At 40.0% G+C, this 26,004-nt stretch overlaps 1 protein-coding gene across 2 annotated transcripts; it reads right to left on the bottom strand.

Moving 5' to 3' along the window:
• Window positions 1–4,010: 4,010 nt before the first annotated feature.
• LOC136747766 (caprin-1) lies at window positions 4,011–24,332 on the bottom strand. Of its 2 annotated transcripts, none has more exons than XM_066700946.1 (19): window positions 24,238–24,332; window positions 22,037–22,219; window positions 16,250–16,312; window positions 15,721–15,807; window positions 15,114–15,352; window positions 14,772–14,854; window positions 13,693–13,842; window positions 13,452–13,504; window positions 13,097–13,180; window positions 12,569–12,742; window positions 11,799–11,907; window positions 11,358–11,419; window positions 11,106–11,213; window positions 10,614–10,763; window positions 9,446–9,599; window positions 8,733–8,936; window positions 8,280–8,386; window positions 7,875–7,935; window positions 4,011–4,801 (listed from the first exon to the last, which is right to left on the bottom strand). In XM_066700946.1, exons 2-19 carry the CDS (start codon window positions 22,217–22,219, stop codon window positions 4,737–4,739), a joined length of 2,136 nt encoding a protein of 711 aa, XP_066557043.1. In that variant the 5' UTR covers window positions 24,238–24,332; the 3' UTR covers window positions 4,011–4,736. The 2 variants fall into 2 exon arrangements, with proteins under 2 accessions (XP_066557043.1, XP_066557041.1); XM_066700944.1 differs by lacking the exon at window positions 24,238–24,332 and adding an exon at window positions 23,402–23,555.
• Between the last annotated feature and the right edge of the window lie 1,672 nt (window positions 24,333–26,004).

A 26,004-nucleotide genomic window follows, 5' to 3' on the forward strand; every position in this document is an offset into this window, starting at 1 on the left:
AAGTTATCAGGTTTATAATGAAAAAATAAATTGAATTGTATTACTTTGTAGAGTAAAACACATATTTTGAAACAGGACATTTTCGTCTGATACCTTATACACGCAGTGTGCGCTGCAGGTAGTTTGTATCATTAGTTCAATAAGAGTAAATGATAATATGAACTAAAATTACTGTAAGAAACTCATTGCTACAACTCGTGTCATACTAAAAATAATTTATTATTATTATGATAAAAATCTTGTAGGCGTTTTGAATTGCAAGTACCCTTGAAGAAATCGTAATTTATTCGCTGTGGATATAGTGAAGGAGTTGTGTAGTCTCCAATACTATTTGGTCATGCACAAAATGTGTGTTTAACTCACATTTCCAATACAAACATCTGTAAAATGTATTTTATTTTATTGATCACAGAATGTTAAACTATCTTGTACAGTTTTGTGTGTGAGTTGTGAGGGAAACAAGTGAAAAGTTTCCAGCTCTCCATGGTTTACATAATAATGATGTACTGGACAATACTAGTGTGGAAAATCTGGTCCTATGTTTAATCTGCAATAGATCAATTATCTAAACATACTTGCAATTCTAGCAAAGTTTCAAATTTTCTTGGTTTATTTTCATAATGATTTGGTATGTTGCATTAATAAGATCTTAAATACTAAATGTATTGGTTGTATCTGTACATAAAACGAATGGTTACAAATTTTAAATATTATTAGTAGTATTTGATAAATAACCTTACTTGTTCTGTCAGTGCTGTATGTCTCAACAGTATAATTTAAAATACTACTACTACTACTACTACTAATAATAATAATAATATATATATATATATATATATATATATATATATATATATATATATATATATATATATATATTTAAACTAAACTGTGATTAAACGAATTTTCATATGATAGAAATATCATCAAAGTCCAGAGATTACAAAAACACCTTTTAATTTTTGTTTACATCACATGACTACAGCTGTACTGTGTCTACATCAGAATGCCAACAGTATACTAGGTAGATCAGAATTAGGCTGCATTTATCAGTTATCAATAGAAAAAAGCAAACATACTGTAGACCACATTTTTGATTTTTTTAAAGGGTCACACTTTTGCAGTGTAAAGAAAAACTTGAAGGGGTCACCAGTGCCCTCAATCCAGCTCTCTAATTCACTTTGAGCATACCTTTATGGCGTAACAAATGGAATCAGCAAATTATGCAAGGCAGCCATTTAAAATATAATAAATAGTACACTGATAGTTTCCACCTTTTTATGACCAGAGCTATGCAATGTTCTTTGTTATCACCATGCCTGAAACCATAATTACAATTATTTAGACTGCAATGCTTAGAAAGTGTTGAGTATTGTAACAAAATGTTTCCTTCTTTGTACACCGTTTTAACATCATAATCAAAAGCATCATTTGTTATGTCTAGATCTCGAAGTTAGAGTATCCGGGGTGATGAAAGAAAATTGGGTGATGGATTTGAATCCGGAAAATGGGCTGGAAAGGAAGGTTAAGACAAAATCTGGTATAATTTTTGATTCTATTTCCACAATAGAAAAGGATTCGGAGACTTTGACATGAATGTTTTTGATACTTGAGCCCTATTCGTTTTCTACATTTAAAAAATACCTGCTTGAATTTGTAACAGTTTCCCACAGTGGAATGTATTTGACCCAAATAAATCACTCACATACATGGACAAAGCTTAACAGAAATTATTATAATTACTATTATTATATTACATTCACAACAATCACATTAGATATATTGATTAAACACCTGCAAGGATGGTTTCGGTCACTAGTTTTGATACATTTGATTGGATACAAATGGGTCCTCTGTTGACATCAGTTCAAATATTTATTACAATGTACTTAATCCTGTTTAATATTTCCTCACAGGAGACTACAAATTCAAGCAGAGCTCCACGCTTGAGAGGAAACTCACTGAGAACACGTCTACAGCCAGTACAATCGCATCGCACAGCATTCCCTGTATTTAACAAGTGCTGTAGGTGACGTTTTCAGTGATCCAGTCTGTATTCCTAAGTCTTTCAGTCTTTTTTAGTACACCACACATACAGGGAATAACACCTAAAGACATGAACCCTGAATCTTCCATACACTTGCCATTATCAAATTTAATTACAAGGGCCATTGTCAGCTACAGGGGCCTACAGTGGAACACTTAGGAAAACACACTCTCTCACATACAAAAATAGAAATACTAAATACATTTTCAATGATAACATAAGCATGAAAGCTAACTTAAAATTAAACTCTTATATTCCCAAATCAAAAATGATTACACGTCTGGGTTAAACGACTAACAAGGGAAAAAACAACCAAAACACAGATTAGTATAAATGATATGTAAATGATAGTGGCTATGTATGGATGTGTATTTCATAGATGAACAGCCAATGCTTTGTTGTGGATGTGTGCACTGCATTAGCAATCCATAATGTAAACAATACGATAGACCCCTGTGGGCATATGCTCATAGTTTTATTTATTGACGGCTTAGTATGTTCAAATTCATTCAGCGACACTGTTTACAGCGCTTAAATAACTGTTTGCTAGTGATAGCAAGCCTTTAGGAGTGACTTTTTTATCATCAATAATTGATTATTTTTTACAGGAGCTCAATGGGGAAGAGAATATATTCCTTCATGATTACATTACCTACCTAGAGTTCTCTGTACAAACAGCTATTTCTGAAGGCAAGCAGATGCAGGTGAGCAGCAGAAACACCTTATTGTACAGAGGCCATCGAGTTGCTTTTTATACAGTAAACTAAATGGGAGATATGAAACACAGGAGGTATATGTCACTTCCTAAATACATACAGTACACAGAGGAGGATGCCAGGTAGGCAAAGTGTTGCTGTCCATCTTATTTTGTACTTAGGTATATTTATTGTGTAACGATGGCTTCATAACTTGTCTGATTAATGCCAGTGCGCAACACAGGCCCATGCTTACAGGAGTGTCAAAATACCATCAAATGACTGAAAAAAAACCATACAAAACTAAAAACTGAAGCTGAAAGATGTAGAGGTAACGCTTCCACCCAAGTGTTTTACCCACACTACACTGCCAGTCTCTGTGTGGGCCCGACTTCAGAGTTTTTCAAAACCAGAGCTCAAAGGGGAGCAATAGAGGGGAAGTCAGAGAAACCATCTGCACTACTGGGTCCCCTGAGAGGAAGACCCTTTCGGAGAGTTCACAAACTTAAGGGCTACAAGAGACACGCCCTGGAAGCGAGCGGAGCTCAAGTAGTATTGTCCACGTTGAGAGCGTTTCCCACCTCCATGGAGTACCTTTGATGACACCTACAGCTCTGCTCCGTGTGCTGTAAAATGGAGATACAGAGCAGGAAGCCTGTTCGGCACTGGAAAGTATAAAAGAAGAACAGCATCCTCAATGAATGACTTGTCCTTCCCATACTGAAGTGTTAGTATAGAAAAGGCAGAAGTGGAACAATTGTATTGTAATTCCAGTGTCAAATGGCCAACAACCTGTAACTTGGCTTATCGCAGGACATCCAGAAGAACAATCCCAATACTAGGCAAGGCTTTGGCTTCTCTCAAGACACTAACAGCATGGCACAGGGATAAATGAACAAGATCACAGCCAAGACTGAATTGGGTTCACCCCACTGCAACAGGGGCACAATGCAAACTATAAATACACAAATTAATTCCATCCTTCAGCCATTCCTACCAACCTCATATATAGCAGCCTTCATGGACAAAAAAACATTAATAATAATGGGTGGACTGTAGCAGGAGATCAGTGGATTTATTTGGGAAAACACTCCGATTAAGAAGGTTGTGCAGTTATAGTGGTATACGGAGGCCTGTTTTTTATTTGTTTGGTACCCCCACCCCCAACTCAAGGTGTATAGCTTTCCAGTATATATAGATCATGTGCAGTCTTGCCACAGCTTGCAAAAAGTCCATAACGAACAAAAAACTTGTGGCTGACCTGCAGATTGTTTTTTTTTTTTTGTAGTCTTGCATTTTAACATGCATTTTCTTACACTGTTTATGAACCATGCATCATAGTTGTCCTTTATATGCTTGTCCCATGCTTAGGTATACTCTGCTCTACTCCTTATACAAATTCTTTACATACCAGAAAGTTCAGAATAAAGGGGGGGGAAATGAAAGTCCCAAATTGTTTTCTGTAAACGATTTTATCAGCAGTGCTTGCATGACATGGATTCAGAAGCTGGCATTGGATGAGACAGCAAGGTTGACCAAGACAAACAGTCTTCCAGTTTTCACAAGGGGGCAGGATGAAAGGGGTCTACAGTAACCCATAGTCCCTCATAACCATTGTCAAATCGATGGATAAACCCCAACCGTCTACAATTCAACAAAGGCACATTTTTTTTTTTCCTGGTCAATTTTTTTTCTGTTTTGTTTTTGTGTTTTGTTTAAGGCTACAACAGCAAATAACAGACAGACAGCTTTGGATTTGAAAGAGATCTTGTGAGGATGTTGGCTTTACAGACTCTAGCATCCCTCTTTCCTGCTCTGATGTTCTCATTTCCCAGGATAGCTCAGTGTCTGGAAACGTTTTTTTTTATATGGACAACTCCTGGAGATAAAGTTAGGTCTGTGGTAGTGGCCAAAAGTTCAGGAGGGTTGAAATACAGGGGGTTAATGTGGGGGGACAGTTTATATGATGTTGGATATTGACAGTGAAGTCCAGGTTAGTTAGCCTGTTGGGCAGTCATGTGGGGAATCCCTCGGCCAGGTCTGAATGGTCCTCCACGACCTGCAATCCAAACAGAGAAATGCATCAATCTAGAGCCATCTACACACCATTCATTCCAACATTTACACACACATGAAAAAACACTGCCATCATTTCAAATGAGAGATTCTTTAGAGCAAGCACTGGTTTGGTATCTGTGGAGCAGGTTTCAAATTGTATGGGTAAAAGATTACAATTACATTTCTACTGATACTTCTTATGCAACTCAGCAAATACATACCATTTCTATAGCTCACCATACATACAATTCTACATGTCAAAGAAATGACAGATGTGCTTTATTGGGGTGAAAAAACAAACTCTTCTCTCCATTATATAAACGTTGTAAAAACTACAAAAAAAAAATTTATATATATATATATATATATATATATATATATATATATATATATATATATAAAGACTTGAGAAAGTAGGATTCACATGTCAACTTAAGATTAATATGAAGCCACAGGAAATATTTTAAAGATAGTAACTCCTACACGAATCTTTAACATTCGTTATTCAAAATGCTTTTGCCAGACTATACATCAAAATGTGGGCACAGCCTGAAAAGAGATTTATCCTCCACAAATGCATCATTTTGGCAAAGGAAGTGATGAAAGGGATGAACTACTCCTTTAAAATCCCTCTCTAGGGAACAGTTTCCATAGGTTTGTGCTTGATGACAAACAATCCATAGGCAATAAAAGAAAGAATATTCCAAATCAGTGACAGTACTTTGGTAGGATATGGATGATTGTATGGTCATATCCCACTAGCTAAATTCTCTACCATTTTCTGAATGTACATTTACATTCCAGATGTTGGTAAAATCACCTGCCAAAACCATTGTTCCTTTAAAAAATTTCAATTTAACTGGGGTCTAATGTAAAAATAACAGTAGAGTCCAAGAGAGATTCAATGAACAGGTGTTAGCAAGCTACCACAAAATCAGGATTTATATCTTAGCAGGAAAACTGAGGGGAGGAAATGGTAGTCAGTTTGGCCCTCAGCTAAAAGGCCCTATGGCTATGAAAAGGGGTTGCTGGGTGCAAATGGATTTCTTTGCCAAGATCCTAGAAGCTGTACGGAGACCTGTGGCACGATTAGTTATCAGACCATGAAATATTTACAGAAACTACTTCATAGAGCTTCATATGTAATGAACTGTTGCATGAGCACAGTAGTTTTTATAATTTCAATTATAAACCCTTCAGGGCCAGTATGAATATTGTGTACTTCATGAACCATTAGACTCACCAGGGAAAAGAGGGGAGTTAAAAATAAAAAGTCTGTCATCACAATACTCTGGAAACTAGAATTTAACCTTCAACCGGAAAGGAAGAACACACATGCCCAATTTACAGAAACTGATGTGGTGTACCTGACAAGAACACACATCTGACGCAATGTCAACAAAATGGCAGAAACAATACGGCGCAAAGCATCAGTACCTCAAATGCACACTCAAGAGACAAGAGCTGGGGGGGAGCAGGATTTATTTTATCAAAGAGAAAACCTTACTGTCCTACTGGGCTGATTCACATTGAAAAAGAAAACTGCAGCTGGAGAGAAGGGGGCATTTCCAGAGATGGGTACAATATTAAGTGAACACAACTGGCACTTTGACAAGGGAAAGTTAAATGTTTAAGTACAACTGTCAGAGTTCATTTGGCCAATACAAAAATGTCATAAGTAAAGAACTTATTTTGCAGCTTAGTTACACTTGTCAATATGCAGAATGCTTCTAGGAGTTACAGTTCCACCTGGTGCAAACTAAACCAATATAGGAGTGGAGTCAAGTGTGGATAAGGACTCCCACCAGGCTATAGAGCATTATAAACCTGCTGGTGGGAAGAGTTAATTTATTGGGGTTTAAAAAAAAACACAAAACGCATTCTAAATTCGAGTCCTAGATTTGCCCAGTGAAAATACAGCCACAAGTGTGCCAAAAAAAAAAAAAAAGCCAAGTAGCAACTTGTAGTGAAACATTTAGCAGTTTGAATTCAAGGGGAAGTGAACTTAAGGAAGCATTGGATCATTTGATAAAATGTTATTCCCAGGGACAAAAGCAGGCAAAGCTTTATGACGTGTACTGGAGGGACTCGATTGATGGAGATAGAAATCTGTTGCCTAAGGGAGTCATAAAAGAATTTTGGAAAATAAAATTGGGGAAAAAATTAACTAGACAAACGTCTACACCTAGCTTACATTTAAAAGAAGCCGAATCTATCTGATCCTCAGGCAAAAGAGGAATCTTCCCCAAGTCGTTGTGAATGCAGCTTGCTGTAATGCAGGCCAGAGCAACTGAACAGAGAAACGGGAAAGCAGACGCCTTGATTTTCAGTAAAGTCCTGCCCCTGAAACAGCTGTATTCAAGAGGAATGCTCAGGTCCTCTCACGCTCCGCCCCAAGCAAGGGGACTGCTTGGTCAACATGTTTTAGGTGCATGACTTTTCTGCAGGTCTTGGCAAACAGAGCCCCCAAAAAGTGAGGAACAGGGACAATGAAAAGAAACTGAGCAGCAGACAGCAGGTAATGCAACACATCTTTATTGAAACTTTCTCTCAAGCAACATCAATTTACAAACTGAGGAATTTGTGGGAGCGCGACTTTAAAATGTTATGGAAAAAATACAGCTTGTAAAACCCTAAACGAATTGTCAACCAAAAAGAGGGGGAAGAAAAAAAAAAAAAAAAACTCCCAGAATTTGGACCAGCAGTGGCAGAAGGTTTTTTTTTTTTTGAGTTTCATTTTTTACAAAAAAATAAATTAATGAAAATCTTTCAAGTTTACAGGAATAGTTGTCAAACACAGGCTTGCTTAAAATCCTGACGCAAAGATGATTTCAGCTTGGCATGTGTTTTGATTCATTAAAACATTAAGAATTTTATTTAAATATATAATCAAAGCAGGCTTATTTACTCTGATCAAATAGCCAGGAAAAAAAGAAAAAAAAAAAGTTGATACCACTGATGAGACAAAACAATGTAAAAGGGGCTGGGGCAAAAGCATTCTCAATGTTTTAGTATTTAGTATGGCCTATGTTTCCAGTCCGAAAGCCTTTAGGAACGCATCACTTGAGCATTACCTCGAGAACAACCTCGAGGCCCCTGTCCAGCGCCGCGCTTGTAGTTCTGTTGGTACCCATCCTGAGGACATAAGACAAGAGAAAAGGCTGTCACTTGCATTCTTCAAAAGGGTTTGGATCAGGTTGGTACCATTCCCCATTTCTAAAACTAAAAATCAGGTTTCAGGCACTTATTCAGCTGATTGGATCACGTCAATTCCTTTGATAAGATTGTTCTAATCTGCAAAACATGCCAGCACAAACCCCCCACCCCCTCTCCAAAGCCACACAGGTCACCTTCCTAAACCAAAGGGACGAATATTCAGATTAACCATCCAACACCAGCTACAGAAGCCAATTTAACATTTTAATGTCAGAATGGAAGTAATGGATTTCCCCCTCCATAGCCTGCAATGCTCTCATTACCCTCTGATAGCTGCTGTTGGAATAGTCCCGAGGGGTGCTGAACTGGGATTGTCCATAGCCGCTGTTTGGAGTGTTGGAGAAAGGAGGGCGGTAACTGTCATATCCACCTGCAAGAGACCAGTAACAGTTAATACATTTAAATCATACCGTTCGGATGTTAAAATGCTGTCCTGCTGTAGACTATTTTCATTTTGGTTGATCCATCACACCATTCCAAAGACAAATTAATTGTAAATTATGCAACAGCCTCACCACAAATCGACTAAGTATGGGTGCTTAATATTTCCAATTCAAACATACTAGATGTGTGGACTGATCTGTAAATATCAAAGCACGTGAATTAATTGATTGACATCTCATTTTGCATTGGTGGGTGAAACAGGTCGGGATATAAGGCCCAAAGTCATCACACTACTTCAGATAAGGTTTCCCCATCATTGGTTTAGCAAGCACCTCTGAAGCCGTTGGAGGGTCCCCGATAGCCGTTGAGCATGCCGCGCGAGTTCCTGGGCCCGCCACGAGACATAGCCCTGCTGTTGTAGAAGGATGTGCCCGGTCGGCCAAAACTGCTGCCCTGCTGTGGAGGCTGCTGGGACAGCTGCTGATGTCCCCCTGTTGTGGGGATGGTTTGGTCTTGGGTGTGGAAGGCACCAACCACTGCAGGACAAAATGGGTATCCAATTAACAAGAGGATCAACTCATCTACCGCACTTGAATAGTAGTATACTAGACCAATAACTCCCCCACCCCCCCAAACACATCAATAGCTTAACCCTTACATTATACAGTCATTCTAACCAAGCAGTGTACTGATTTTCAATTAACTATCAGTATGTAGTGGTGCTAACAGTAGACATTAACAGTCAATATACCCCACTGATGAGGGGGAGGGAAGATTATATATTGGAGTTTACATTTGAGGGTGAAAATCTAAATTTTAGATGTTGAATTAAACTTCCTAATAAAAAGACTGTGGCATTTTAATAGCTCACTTCTTTCCAACTTAAAAATACACTGTTCCAAACCCAACAGTCTTTGGAGCTCAGCTGCTGATGCAGACGAGCTTCTTAGGCCACTGGTAAAAACGGTAACCTGCCCAGAATACTTGACATTTGATTAAACCCAATTTGCCTCCGAGAGCTCTCTTCAGATGCCCCTGTACTGACCAGACTGCAGCTGCTCCTGCTGAAGCTCTGGCTGCTCCACCTGGTGCGGTGTCTGACTGCTGAAGCCCTGGCTGTAGCTGCTCTGGTACTGGTTTGGCTGTTTCAGAGAGTCTGTCTCATTGGCAGGAGGGACAGGGGCATTCAAATTGAACACCTGGGAAACAGCCAAGTGGGATTGTGAGCCACAAGTTGGACAACAGCTGGGAGGTTCCTTCAGAGACCATTAAGCTTAGAAATTAAACCAGGTGATGGAGTAGTCCCCATGCACCTTCAATAATGAGCAATACAGTTGTACTTGCCTTGACCTGCTAAGAGGAAGCATTAGAAAAGGTATCCACAAGTTGACACCTGGCAGAAAGTTTGTAAAGCAGATCAAGGTAAATAAAATATTGTTAATTACTGCAGGTGCACAGGGACGTGTCTCAAGTGCACCAGAAAGCCATAGCTGCTCTTCCATCATCGCTGGGAGAAGCAGAGCTGTATGATGACCTACACAGTTATTATTTTGAAATTATCAGGATTCAGAAAATGTGATAACCTTTAAAAAGCCTGTGGCACAGTTCTTAATACAATTCCAAAACTTCTAAAATAAGAAATCAAAACGAGGAGGGACACACATACACACCCCCCTGAATAGTTACACATGTAAAGCTGTAGGCAACTTCACAGGATCTCAGCTAGTGATTCATCCATCAACACTATAGATTAAGGCCTACAGCAGATACATCTTATGCCAGGAATAAACAGTTATAAAACACAAATGGGAGAAACCAAAATCTAACCAAGCCATGCAGAGACTGGCAGAGTTTTAAGTTAACCTGTCGACCTCCCTACATTCTCAGCTTTTCCAAATGCATCTGATTCTGATTCTGAGTGAATCTTCCTCCCACTGTTCAGAAACTGAGCTGGTGGTCTCTCGTTAAGCACAACATCAGATTCCAGACAAATTTGAAAGCGTTCTCTCGAGATCTACTTATTAAATCATTCAAATTCTGCACCTTACAAATCAGTGCACAGAAAAACTTTGGAAAAACTAGAAATGTTTTTTCTAAAAGATTCAAGTAGAGTGGAAAGCACATTTTTTTGGTTTAACAAATGGAACCCAATCTGGATAAACAACTGAAAAGGCTGAGTTCAATGTTTCCTGGAGCTGTACGATTCTCCTCACCGTCTGCATGGACTGGAATGGGGCAGCGTTGACGTTTATGCCACTGCTGTGGAGGGGCTTGCTGGGCACGGCCTGGAACACCTGGGGCTGCGACACGGTGGGCAGGGTGGAGGCGGCAGGGGGCTGCTCTGACGATAAAGACATGGAGGCCTGCGGAGTCCACGAGAATTCATTGACAATCTGCAGTTCACACAGGCACTCTACACTACCACTTAAGAGTCTTAAAAGGAGGACCACGTAAATTGAAACCAACAGTTGGCATCTTGTCTACAGCACCATAGACATACATTCTGCGGCTAAGGACATGAAACGGGAGCGAGTATCAACCCAAAGACATGGAGTGAACATGGACTACAGACTCGAGTGGTCAGCATATTGTGCTCAAACCAAGTGAGCAACTCGGGCCCATGCCCTAACATTGTACTGAGGAGTACAGCTTTTTATTTAAAAATGCCAAAGCTTAGATTAGCAGTTTGCATTTCTGAAACCAACCTGGATGGGGTCGATAGCTTCTGTCTGAGGCCGGGGGTCTGTGTGTGAAGGCTGATACAGGGGTGGCGTCGTGGGGAAAGCTTCAGGTGTGGGGGAGACCATGGGGACCTGAAAGGGAGAATGGACTGAAATTAGCAGGTACTACATGTGCAAGAGCTATGAATATGGAGCGGATCTACATTCACGAGTATTTCCAATACTTTGGATCATGACAAGGTTAATAAATCAATACTAGAATGAACAAAAACTTACTTGTGTGGCTTCTGGTTGTACAGGTACTGTGTTGGGCTGTGTCAGTCTGGATTCAGCGTGAACTGCACAAAAAGGGTCATAAGAATAGGAAGGAACAACATTTTTTTTACAAGTGCCATTTCAAGAAAAAACATTTGTATTTTAGAAACTAGAAATCATTAAAAAAAAAAAAAAATCACATTAGGTAACAAATTATACTTGATAGCCTTATTTGCAGAGATTAGATTTAATTAACCACTGCTACATTTTATATATACACGCATTATACAAGATATAGAAGACTCGGCAAGATCTAAAAACAACTGCTCAGTCCTCCTTAACAGAAGGGTAGGACTCCTGCAATATGGGATGAGGTCAGAGCCAGGTCAGCTGTCACAACTCTGAACATTTTCCAAGAAATGTTATGTCAAACCGCATACATGGTCCCCAGACCACACCCACCTGGGGGGCAAACCATCTGTGGCATGTCCAGGCTCTGTGAGGGCTTCATAGGCTGTGCAGACACGATCGCAGGGTCTATCGCCTGCCCATCAAACTCAAGCATGGAATCCTAGGAACAGTAACCAAAGGGATCAGTATAATCCTAACCACAAGGTCAGAAACATCTACATTATTTCTTTTTTGGAGGGGATTCCTATAGTACATGTAGACAAAGGTTTACATTTGCTTTCCTCATCTTTCTACTCATATCCATGTTACACAGAACGTGGCATCTATGAACATACATTTGAATCTTGGAGTCAGAACATCATAAATGGACTGGACTTGACTTGTTTGATCAATGAGGCTTTGTGCGATTTACCGAGGCTGGCCATCCTGAGATAGCTAGAACCTTGTAAACATCAAGGGCATGAGAGAATCTGCAGATTTTATAACCGTTAGAAAAATAAGATTCTCACGAAAAAGAAAGAAAAAAGTCTGGAGCAGTTCCATTAGCAACATTTTCAGCTAAACAAGTACATGTTATCTCACGAATATGATTATATCCTCTGCACAGTCTGATCCCCAGTTGGATTCTAAGTAAATTACGTATTTCATTATATTTTTTGGATTTAGATTTAATAAACGAGGTGCAATGCAAGTTTAAAGGGTTAAGGCTGCATTTTCACTCTCATAGTATTACTTTAACACAAACGGGTCACAGTCAGAACCTGTTACATCTCTTCAAGGAGTTCTAGAAGAAATCCTGTTCGAACAGCAGCACATCTTACCTGCATGAAGTTGTAGGGTCCTTGCATCTGTGCCATTAGGTCCTGTACCCGCTGCTTCCTGACAACGGGGTCAGCTGGGGGGGTGGGCACAGCGGGGTTTAGTGTGTGGGGCTCTGATGGAGGTGCTGGAGGGGATGACTGAACAGGCTGCTGTTGCTGGATAGTGCCTACAACCTGCAAACACACATTCATTACAACTCAAACGATGATGGCTACGATGCGAGTGGGTCGCACATTGAAGGCAAACTGTGAAGGCTGTCCAAATACTCTGCTCATAAGCCAGTAGGGGGTCCTTTAAATTACTCTCCAATTGAAAGGAATATTACCCAACACCCAAAGCCTAACCGCTATACAATTTTAAAGCTAGTGATAAATGCAACCAAAGCTTTAAATATTGCATTCTAAAATTCAAATGAGACCATTTAAGCAAGATCCCGGAGGCCCAGCAATGACCACTCCTGTCACCATACAATGCATACATTCAACACAGAAATGTGCAATGTCAGAAACTGAAAGTCAACACCTTACCTCTGATTCTGTGCTCCACTCGTCTCCTTGTTCTTTGTCGCTGCTGCTGTAAGGGGCCTCTGAAATGAACTGCCTGTTGACGAACTGAAGAGATGGACTATTAGAGATCAATTCGCCCAGCTATTTACATTACACGTGCAGAAGCAATGCAAAGTTGTTTGGCTATATATTACTTCCACATGCACTCACAAACACAAGCTGCTATGCCTCACACAAGAGTAGTAGACAAATTGGAGCTGCATCCACATGAAAATGCCCTAAAATGAAGGAGTTTGCAGTGTCTTTAATCTGATCGGTGCACATTACACTGCAGTCAAGCGGAAAACGGGGGGGGGGGGCTTGGAAAAGCTCTTACTTCCGTGGGTTCCACCTCAGTGGGCTCGGTGAACTCCTCAGTAGCTTCACTTTCTGAAACGGAAGAAAAACTAAAATGTAAATCAACTGCACACAACCTCTTTTGGGGAATAAAATCTAAACCAACCAGCAGATGGTTAATAATGAGAGCATTTATCCGGTTCCTAGAGGTTTCAGTGCTATGCATCAAGTGAACTTCAACAGCTAGCTGCTGCTCATCTCCCCCATGTGCAGCGAGTTACCTGGCTCTGCTGGCTGCTCCTCTGCCTCGGAGTTTTCCACTGTAATCGGCTGCTGCTCCTCTTCCTCGCACACTCCGTTCTGGTGAGGGTGGGCTCTGTCAAAATAGCCACTCTGGAGAATCTTGTCCAGCGTCTCCTTCAGGGCTTTGTCTGCAGAGAGGCATTGCTGCGATCACAACTCACGCAAAAGCAAATACTTAGCTCGAAAACAACATCCCCCTCCCTCCTTGGTACTCAAAGTTGGCTCAAAACCCAAAACAATTTTCTCCAACGTGACAGCTACTGCTGGACAAAGGGTACAGAGACAGACCTGCACTACAGTGCCAGTGTGTTGTAATCCTCTCTCTAGGCTGCTTGATTCTTTTAAAAATAGACTACATCACCTGCTAAGTTACTGGATAACACAAAGGTGTTCACCACGAACTGGAATGTGCAAGGCCGACAGGCATGGCTGCAGAGCTGCTGTCGCCTACAGAATTCCACAGAGTGCTCAACAGGCAGTTTTCCTAGCACCGGCGCTATAGGCTGCTGAAATCGGGAAACTGGCCGTCTGCCCAGCTGCTGAGTCAGGAGAGCCAGCCTGCATTCAGCACAAGCACAGAATGCAGCACTTTTTGTGCCTCCAGTCCCAGAGCTTCAAAAAGTCACTCCACTCCCACCAACAGGGTTGAGAAAAATGGACACTGTTCGATAGGTTTTTTTTTTTTTTTCCCCAATGGACAACCAGTGCAAGAGATTAGATCCCAGTCCAAACAGAGAAGCAAGTTCCATTTCTGAAGACGCCACAGCATGTCTGCATTTTCAGGTACAATGTGTCCCTGTTGAACTTTAGAGCACTCCTTTCCAGAAATTGGGCCTTTTCCCAACGAGACAGAGGACCTTGAATAATTAATAGCTTTCCGAAATCTAAAATGCTCCAAATGGATAAGAAAGCCTTCTGACAGTCATTGTGATATTTTAATGGAGAGAGAAAAAAAAAGAGCCTATTTGTTTAAAAACTGCAAATTCTGAACCTGAATTTGGCTCAAATCCAGGAGCCTGTAAGCAGAAGGTAGAGTGAATACAAAAATCAGACTTACATGATGTGCCAGCCACAGCCTTTTCCTTCCCCTCCAGCAAGTCCCAGAAGTGAAGGGTTGCCTGTTCATACTGCTCAGAAAACCTGGCAAAGGAAGAATCAAAGACTGAATCCATCTCTCCAAAAGCATGGCATACTGGGTTAAGTGGTTGGGAGAATAAACAACCACAACAACAAAAACGGCTCCGTCAATTACAACTATTTTTCCACCCAATTTACAAGTTACACTTGGCATCTCAAACCACTTTGAAATGCATTTGTTTTTTTAATAACCCTGTGTGACAAACCACTGCTTATATGAGGGCTGACGTGTAACCCCACTGGTCCACAGCCTCTCCATTACCTGACGTTTTGGTCGCGCTCTGGCCCCACCAGCTTGTAAAAGTCGTCGAGGGCGGCGAGATCTTCATCCGTGAGCAGCGGGGAGCCGCTCACGCCCTGCTTCAGCTCACTGCGGACACTTTCCTCGCCCAGTTTGTCCAGCAGGAACTGCAGCTCCAGCACCGATTTGAGACGCTTCTGCTCAGCCTCTTCCCGCTGGAGCTGCTCTCGCCGGGCTGCCTTCTTCACAGCCTTCTGGATCTGCAGGGGCAGAGGGAGACGGCATTACAGCATGCAGGGCTAGCAGACACTGGAGGAACCAGCATCTCTGGACAGAAAAGGTGACCGTTTCCCCTCTTCCCCAAGGACTGAAAAGCCCTGCAGGCTCCGCAGCAGAGGTACACAGTAGACACGGGTCTAATTTCTAAGAACACTCCATTAAAATATTCAAATACAGGATTCACAGATGCATTTTACAGATCTCAGGAACAGACATTATAGACCAGTGGTTCAATTCCATTGAAAGTGATGGGAAATTGAATAAAGACAACTGCCCAAAACTTTTCAAAAAAATAAAAAATAAAAATAAAAAAAATCAAGCTCTAGTGAACTCAACACCTTTTACTCACATCTTGGCCCAATGCCAGGAAGCCCTTCTGCAGTTCCCGAGCAAACTCCAGGTTATTTACCACTTCCTGGAACTTGGAAACAGCCTCCTAGACACCAAAAGAGGAGGGAAGAGAAAAAACAAAATGTTAGTGAACTCATGAAAACAAACCATTCAATACCACACTTAAGGGAAAAACATGGAAATGGAGAAAATGGTAGAAGAGATCAACAAGCAAGTAATATACAAAGCCGTTTTTAGAGATGGGAGTAAGGTTACTTCACAAACATATCAAGTGAATATGAAACTTAATATTTCACATAAGGATCTGAACAGGTCAGTGGGTCACTCATGGGTGTGGAAATATATAAACAAAACATGAAAGCATAATCTGACAATATTAAGGATAAACTGGATTTAAATCAAACCAATTTGAAGTTTCTCTGAGCTTTTGAACCTCAATGTGTCCAGAGAAGGCTCAAAAGACAGTACAGAGTCATAAATCTACTGTACACATTACCATTTAGGTGTCCAGAAAATAAACAACTTACCAGCTGGTCTTGGTTGAGGCGTTCTCCCTTGTTCACTTTTGCCTGGTAGTCATCAAGCTTACCCTGCAAGAAGATTATAGCATTGTTACACATAAAGGACACTGGATTGCAGCAGGTTTACATTTTAATTGTTCCACAGGCGTAACCAAGTGAGTTTATAAATATACACCATTGCCCAGTTTCCTCGCTGGAATGGTTAGAGCACAGGTGTACTATTCCAAACATTTACCTGAAAACACCCTGCATTTCCCATATTTTAATAAAAGGATAGAAAAATCTCCTTCAGATGAAAGGGATGGTATCAAAAAAATAAATTATTCCCATTTCCAAGATCACGCTCTCCCAGAAAAATGGTGAAAGTAGTGCATTTAGAAGAAAGGCACTAGACAAAGGATTTGGCATATAGAGTTAAGCACAATTCAGACTGATGGTATATCAAGGCACTCTAAGCCATACTTTGGGTTCTTTCTAAATCAACAGGGGGTGTCTGAGCCAGAAGAGGATTATCTCATTAAAAGCTTACAAACCTAGGAGAGATAACCCTTCAGGGAAGTAGTAGTAAGGACAAAAAAAGAAAACTTAAATTCTATAAACCAATCCATCACCACATTGGGTAAGGACAGGTGTGCGAGAATGGCAAGTTATGTGTAAGCCTGCGCTGGAGAGTGATAATTTAAGCAATTAGAGGATAAATTGGATTAAATATTCAATTTGAAGAACTGAATCTCTGTTGAACTAAACATTTAAAGCCACCACAAAAAACATTTATTGGATGCTGAAGGGAGGTTGACTGCAAGTATTTAAACTAATATCCAATTGAGATTTAATTTAATGGAGCCAACAGATTATTACAAGTATGAAGAAGCAAGTGCAATTATGAACAGAAACCTACATTAATCAAATCTCATTCTTTCCAGGCTGGACCATGAGTTTGAATAGGAGTAATTTATTAACTAATTTAACCAAATACCCCATTTATAATGTGAACAGGTCAGTATTTTGCCAAGAATGGTCAAATTACAGAATAATTAATCTTAAAACATTTTGCATTCAAAATAATTCAACCAAAATAATTTCCAATTCCAAAATTACTCCACAAGATTGATGAACCATCTCTAACTATAGATTGGAATCAACAATCAACACCAGAAACAAGCAGTCTGAGAGCTAAAAGTCACAAGCATTGGAGGGAGGAGGCTTTCCATTTTCAAAATTAGGGAAATAGAACTTAATCACATGGTGTCTAGATATATCTGTGCAGTGCTAGGAGGCAAAGCACTATTTTTAAAGGAAAAATATAAATAGGAAGGATAAACCAAGCACTTCACAACAACAAATGTTTTAAATACAGAATTGAATTTGGCTGTCATAACTGCAGTACGTGGTTTTAAAAATGTGAAACAAATCAGAGCCAAGATTAACAATGTATTTTTAACGAACATGCTTCGAGATTCTTTAAGACTGAATTAAAGGTGGGATAATTTATTTTAATATTACTTGTTTTGGTATTTGAGTTCTAGTATTCATGACTTGCATTCATCCAATTAGCTTCATGTGCCTTTTACACTTTTACTTCTTAAATCAAAACCAAGTGTTTACATGTTCCTATGGTAATGTAGTGAAAATAGCTGACCGGGGAGAGAAATGGAGCAAGACCGAGGAGAACTGCATCCAGGTGCCAGCAAATGGCTCTGGACAGCACGCCAGCATTTCAAGTGCAGTGTTTCATAAATGCTGATTTAACACACGGTCACACTGTAATATGGCCCAATCAAGCAATTTGATATAGGCTTAGATCTCTTCTGGTGTCAAAACAATTGTCAATCATTGATGCTTATGAATCTTCACAAAAAAACACAAAAAAAAGCTATTGCAAAAGTCCACTAGTCCTGGTTTGGATGAAGCTAAAATTTACCAAACGGTGGAGCCAAGGCAACTCTTTAAAATGGGTGACTAAAAAAAAAAAAGTCAACTGCCCTGGTAGAGCACAATTGTGGTGAACTGAGGTAGGTCTCATTCATACAATTAATCAATCAGTTATACTCAAAGGTGCATCTGTCTTGTTACATACATTAACATCAAACTGTAATCTGTGTATGTTTAGGTCTAGGCTTAGATTAAAAGTTAAAATGTATGCATGGAAGCAAGATGTAGGTCTAGATCCAAGAGAACATTTGTTACATTTTAATTTGCTTAAACTATGTACATATCAAATGCAAATATTCACTGACAATCAAGTAATACACAAAGCTGTTTTTAGAGGTAGGCGTAAGGTTACCGATGCATTTGATTGTTTCTATACATTAACTTAAAACTATCACTGCAGTTTAGTATTTTAAGTGCTGAATGCCACTTTCTTTATATATTTAGGATTTTGGTTGATGGTGGTTTCTTGTATTAAAACTATACTACTACTATCAAATACCCAGTCCTCTTATTGGGCTTTGTAATTTCCAATACATTTTAAACTGGCTCTTGAAATTATAGTTGCATTTGTGGATGGGATTTATTTTATTCCAATACTTTTGGTAGTTGTAGGGTGATTCGTCATTATTCGTGGTTTATTTTGTATCATTGTAGTGAAAGACACACCAATGACATAGCAAGAGGTCCCTCAGGGGCCTTGCCCCCAGACACCAATGGGGCCATTGGCACTCCATTTCCACATTTCAGATGTTTCTGTTCTGCGACCCATGTCTGTGGTTTCAGAACACGTTTGGCTATGTTACAGTTTGTTCATGAGCAGTTTTAACGGACATTTCTACAAGTTGTTTTTATTACCTTCCAGAGAAGTTTAGCGATTTTGTAATACTAAATATATCTTAAAGCATGCATTTAATATTTGTACATCTCTATAAGTGTGCAACAAGATTTATTATTTTACACAACTACATTGTGTTTTGTCAGGTTTCTATTTAGAGTTTTAATATTAAGTTACCTTATTGTAGATGCATGGAGTTTCTGCATCTTCTAAAAACAAGAAATGCATCAAATTGCTAGCTATGAACTAGGAGTATTAATCCATTATTGAAACGAACAATGAGAACATTCCCTGACTAACATATACTTGCTATTTGGATAGATAAAATGAACAGCAAGACAACCAAATGAATACTGTCTAATATTACCAAATATCTAGTAACTGTCATGACCAAGTAATTGATTAAAAAGGTGTGGGGGGTGACTCACAAAAGGAAATCTAAATAACCTGGTTTGGAAGGCCAAACAGACAAAAGGGAAACAAGAATTCAACGGATAAAGACCAGGTTATAGTTTCACTCCAAGATCAGGGAGAACACTGAATACTACATGCTGATTCCCACGTATGACTAGTTCCTTTCTGGCTTCCATTTGCCTTGGTCAAACAATGGACATTTTTAAATCATATTAATTGTAACAAGAGTTTAGTGCATTGTACACACACCTATCCTCCCCACTACACAGTTCAGGTTTTCAACAATACTCGTGAGTATGTCATGCTAAACAGTAGTAAAAACTTTCTAGAAAGAATATAAAGTTAAAATTCAATGTCCCCCCCCATGGCACCAGACTCCAGAGTTGTGAAAATAAAATTAAAACTCAGCATAGATGCAGGTGGCACGTCTATAGTTATTTTAGTATACTGCATTAATTAGCAACAGTATATAGCCCTAAATTTATAACAAACAAAAAACTGCCAAGTGGTCAGTACCTCTATAGTATGGTTTATGCTAATGTCCGTGAATTCATGCCATGCAAGATGGATCCCTCTTCAACGGTCTCAAATATATACATACATTCCTTAGATACAAATCATTTTAAACTGCATACAATTAGCCGATGTATTAAAGATTGACCGTTGTCAATTAAAGACTGGAGCACATGGTGTGCCGATAGGGAAATCTCACATTCAATGCGACTAATTAAGGTTAATATTTACCGTAATGAACCAGCTGATGGTTTTTATTACTCGGTTTTAGTGTGACGGCTAATCTATTATTTCGATCAAACGCCATTAGCCCGATTTACCTCTAGGATATGTAGCTTGTTTTTATATTTCAAACTTTGGGGGCCTGAACGATACAAATATGCATGTCAGCTGCCGATCGGAGAGGTTAAATTATGGAAATAAACTTATCGGAATGAGAAGCCTCGGACTTCAGGAATCCGCTTACATACTGTAAAATGAGTCTTCTGTTAAGATTTCACATGAAATCGATGCCAAGTAGTCGATAAAAGCGTTTAAATTGTTGAAACGGAATCGACACCCCTCCCCCTCGGTTTCCTTGCCGTTTTGTATTTTGTACAGAATCGCTATGCAGTCCCTTTCTCGAGCATTGCTCACGACCGGCCGCCATGTTGTTAGTTTCAGCCCATGTGCACAGGCTCCGAAAAGGCACACAACCTGCTTCGACTTCCGAATAACGTTTAGCGACAAAACTTCTATCCTTACATAACACTGTTAAAACCTACATATATTCGCTTAATACGTGTCACCGGTCTGAACAGAAATATCTAGATATACAGGGTTAATTTTACCGAACGCTATTCAAGCAAACCCGTGCAAATAACTCGGAAACAAAAGGAACAGGAGGATTCTTAGGCCTCGAACACAAACCAAAGCTATTACAACCTATTCACGGCGTTATCCGTCAATAAAGACAAAAAACAGCGACCACGCACCAAGAAACGTTTCACTTTCAGTTCATATTTAATCTCAATCTGTCTTCGCTGAGCTTTGTTTGCACAGACTTCCAGGTAGCTCAACCGATATAAGAAGTGTCGTCTTCACGAACGTTAGTTGACAAAATGCAGTAATGATTGGAATTCAATGTCGTTTACCAGGATACAATGTAAAACTTCCCTACTGAAAAATCTGCGACCCCTTCTAGACGTTTACCACCCGCTACACACAGCAAAGACAAACATGTAGGCCCTTTCACAATCAAATGAAATGGAAAATAAAGGCCATTTAAAAAAATAGCCCACACTACAATCAAGTCCATATATCTAACCAAGCCAAACACCTAACACACTTCACTTTGGAGAACAAGTGTTGCCATCCTCACGAAATTAAGGATAATCACACAAATGCATTACATTTCAAGTGAGACATTTAGAAGTGTCCCTTTCCTCAGACAGGGATACGTTTTTAAAAATCCTAATCCACTAAGGTTTTGTTGAACTTGTCCCAGTCTGGTCTTTTCGTTTTGCAGTAGCAATGCACTTCCAGATCTTAAGTCCTGCCCCAGATAAAGCAAAATGTGTAGGTTTGCACAATGACATCTGCAGGGACCCTTAAGTGTGCGTTCTAAAAACATGCCTCTACAATTGAGAAAATCAAGGGAAAAAAATACAATGTTTCCATCACAAGAATACCCAGCTAATCGCTCCACACAAAGCTCCATTTTATGACCGAATTAAGAACAAAGGTGGTGACTGACAGGAAGTTATGTAAGCAAATCTGAAGGAAGGCTCATGACATTTCCTTACCAATCGGACGCAAACAGCTCAGCAAAACCTTAACTTTCTTGTTTGTATACATTCCCCTACAAGTAATGTGAAAAAATCACTGGATTTCCACAGTTTCTAGGGTTCAGCTGGCTTCATAAACCAGTTTGTTTGCATGCGAGATGTATACTTTTATTTAGCTTATGAGCGACAACCACAGCGAAGAGCTTAAATAAGTAGATGTATAGTTGTACTAGATGTACCTGTTGCTCCAAGTGGCTACCAAGTACAAACATACATCACTTTGAGGGCTTCCAACTAATTTGTTGGCTGGTGCAATCCCACCAAGATGTTTACCTTTTTCTTTTCCAGGTTACGGACTTTCTTGTCAATGACAACAAGCACTTGCTTCATGGCCTCCGTCTGGGCTCCAGACTGAAATTGCCCCGACATGGTGAACTGGCCCAACGATCCCGGAGCGGATCCCACCTCTGGACTGGAGGACTGCACTGTCCTGTTGCCAATCGTCGCTGAGGGCATCTGAGCAGGTCAGGGTGGGGAAAATGAAAGAAATTCACAGGCAGATTAAAATGATGGCTACAGGGACAGTGGCATTAAAAAAAAGCATGTTAAATCACAGTAATGACTCAAATGTACAGTTGATCACTTCCAACACCTAACAAAGACTGACAATTACCAAAAGATTGCAGTGTTGAGTATTTATGGAATATTCAACTTGCATTGTGAGTTCTTACATCAGATGTATCCTGACGGGCTACAGATGTGACTTGCTTATTACAGGAGTGAGGGTGGCCTCACAGTGACCTCTAAGAGGACCGTCCTGGGCATCTCTTTACTCATTCAATCCAGTTACTGTTTAAGGCAAATAAAGCAAACCCGGTAGGCAATGGAGTGAGCCCGGACACTGACAGTCTCAGGGACTGCAGCCCACCCACAGCAGCCCTGATGTCACCAGCAGTGGTCGGTAAGGAGCAAAACAAAGGCCTGCTGAAGAACAACAGCGTCTGCTGCAGCTCAGGGCAGACTGCGAAAACGTCCATCAGACAACTCATAATGGACGCTCACAACAATGCCGCTTAAACATGATGTGCCAGCAAGCATCACCGCGACAAATCCCCACAGCATCACCATCACGATCATCACGCACGATGAGCACCAACACGCATACATACATGTGTGCGTTTGTGTATATAAATCAATACACCGTTTGGGGGAAAACGTTACCCACAGAGAATGACCACCTCCTTAAAAAAAAGTTCGTAAAATCTCAGATTTCCAACTGCATACAGATCTAACTTACTAGACGTGGATTTCTTCCACACAATTGAACTCGGCCAAGAGAAGATGGTGACCAGTCAGATATAATGTACTGTTCAAGTCACAAAACTTCTCAGGATCCGTTTCTTTAGCTAGTGAACTCAACTAGCAGACCCTTCCAGCCCTCCCCACCCCCTCCTTTCTTCTCGTTCATTCTTCTGCTCAGTTTAACCGTTACACTGGGGACGGAAACCCAGCCAGATCGGCCCGAGTCCACGGCCTCGGTTTTGGGGTGAGCTGTCGAAGCAACCGACGTTGTGTTTTTGGGTTGGACGGGGTGGCTGCAAATTCCGATTCCACTGCGGTTCTTGGTTACGCATTGTATTTTGAACAATCGCGTTCCCGAAACGAATCGTCCATCTAAATTTAATCGGGAACTCTTACCTTGTTAACTCTGTATATCCACGAGGGGGAAAATGTTTACTTCTGATGGTTAAAATTGCTTTAATTCGTATTGATGTTGCTTAGTTTCTTAATTAAAATTATCTGGGATCCGCCCCGCCGGCCGCACCGACAACTGAGGGAGACCAACCGGAGCGGTAACACTTTATATGGAGGAAGGGCCCCCGTTAAAGGTGTCTGTGGATGTGCCTGAGCTACAACGCACAGAGAAAGGCCTCGCATTGCAGACATTCAACAAAAACAAGAAAGAAAAATATATGTAAGTCACGATCTTAGTTATTTCGGACTCCGCTGGACATTTACAGCGACAAACAATGAGACGATGAATTTCTTTCGTTTTGACTGTGGGACAGGCAGAGCGAAGGTCTATCTGGAAGAATTCTGTTTCCGATTAAATTTCCATTTTAACATACATGTTTTAGCATATAGCGTGATATAGCATGCGTTATTCCTGTATTACCAATTTGGTGATGACACTGCGTTAACATAAATACAGCAATGACAATTAAATGATCAATATACTATTTTCATTTGTTCATTTTTAATAATCGGCCTATAACTTATACATTAAAGCATTGATAGGGGGGTTTAAATTGGGCAATTCGTCGCCCGACATATTGCAGTAATGAAACTAAATTCAGCAATCGTTACATAACATAATATAGTGCTTTGGGTTGCCTCTCTCTAACGTCTATGTGAAAAAAGATATTTGGACAGTCTTGCTCCTGCCAAAGTACGAGTCGGTCTTAGCTACATTAAAAGGTATGCATTTAAACGGATTTCGGGACGCTTTTTCGTGCACATTTTGTAAAACTTACCTTATTCAGTTGTGAGCGTCAGAAACACTGCCTGAAGAAAGAAGGACCCAGTGATGCTTGAGACGGTGCCTGCGAGGGGAACAAGAAGCAAGCTGCTGCTGATGACGTCACGCCAAATCAGACCGGCAGTGCAGCCTGTGCAGGACGATCACATGAAATTACGACACTTTTTTGTATGGCAACAATCAGATCATGTAGTTGTTTGATTTTAGTAGCCTTCCAAAAATAACGTCTGTCTGTATACTCTATACGTTTAAGGCAACAACGTTTAACTGCATAACATATATGAATAGAGCTGCAAGCAGCAGATGGCCAAACACACATAAGATATTATTGCATTTGTCCTGGCATCGTTATGTTGTGACTGTTATTTACAACCAAAGACTAAACAGCGTGCCACCTATTAGAGAAGTTAAAAGTCCCATACATTACATTATTCGATATCTTACTACTACTACTACTACTACTACAACCCTACTACTAGTAAAAAGATTGGATTCTCCAGTGAGGAAATGTATTGTCTTCTAGTACAAGTAAATCAGGAGGAATAATACATAATAATAAATAGTGTAATGCAATCTGCGGAGATATGCACTGTTCAAATTAAAGTATCGATTTAACACAATGTGGAATTTATATTTCTATATGGATGGTGTTCGTTCTTGTTTTTATTTGTTGTTTCCAAATAAAGCTTTACTGGAAAACGTGCAATTCTAACATAAATAACTGAAAGCGATGATGTCAAAGATGCATTTTAGCATTTGTTTATAGGATTATAACATTTCAACATGCAATACTGATATTCAAATACATTTTTAAAATGGTAATGGATGTATTCTCCTCTATCTCTATGTGGCCGAAGGGTGGTGTGATCTTAACGCACGGATTTAAGATCGACTTTGCACACCCAATTCCGCCAGGGGGCAGTAGAGATTAAGGTTTGGGTATCGAGTACTTGCGTGTGTAGTATACAATCATTTCATGAACCCAGACATGTTTTCACGCACAGTGACATATATACAGCCCTTTTAGTATCGATCAGCCTCGAATTTCCAAGCTTGCTAACTTGTAGGCATTCAATTTAAATTAAATTATTATAATTTTTTTACAAGAAAGTGAACTTCAACTACACTCTTGAAACAGATTCCCTGAATAAACTCTGTAGAATTAACAAAAACTCCCAAATGTATGCTAATACATACAGATAGCTGTCAAAAGTAGTAGTATTGGCGCAAGGAATAAATAACACCAGAGGGAGATGTTTTGTGTACCTGGGGTGACAAAGTTCAAAAGCAAAAACAAGGACCCCACACTCAACTTTCCTGCTTCTACTGATACAGACATGGAGACAGATTGTATTTCTGTATCATTTCACTGGCTTTTTGGCACACATTTTTGACTCTTCTCTCCCAGCTCTGACTTATTTTGTGCCCCTTCAGAGTGGTTGACTTCAGAATCTGACACTCTGTGCATAGTATTCAGGATCTCCTATGCAGAAGTTTGTTAGGCAAATTCAGGAAGCAGTTAACATGGCTACAGTGCTCTTTGATTGCACTCGCTTATTGAAATTCTGTTTTTATAGAAGGATAATACTGATTAGGGAAGGCTTCTGGGGAATACAGCCTCCCCTGTCAATGAGTGACTCATTTCCGCAACCTGGTTTGTTTCAAACAGACACCAGGACTTCTGTCATCTTTAAATAGGAGCCCTTCTCTCAGTTCTGCTTTTGGCTTTCTGATTCTTAAACCTTCTCAAGCACCGAAGAGA

The sequence above is a fragment of the Amia ocellicauda genome, chromosome 4 (assembly GCF_036373705.1).
Source record: "Amia ocellicauda isolate fAmiCal2 chromosome 4, fAmiCal2.hap1, whole genome shotgun sequence".
NCBI classification, from domain to species: domain Eukaryota; kingdom Metazoa; phylum Chordata; class Actinopteri; order Amiiformes; family Amiidae; genus Amia; species Amia ocellicauda.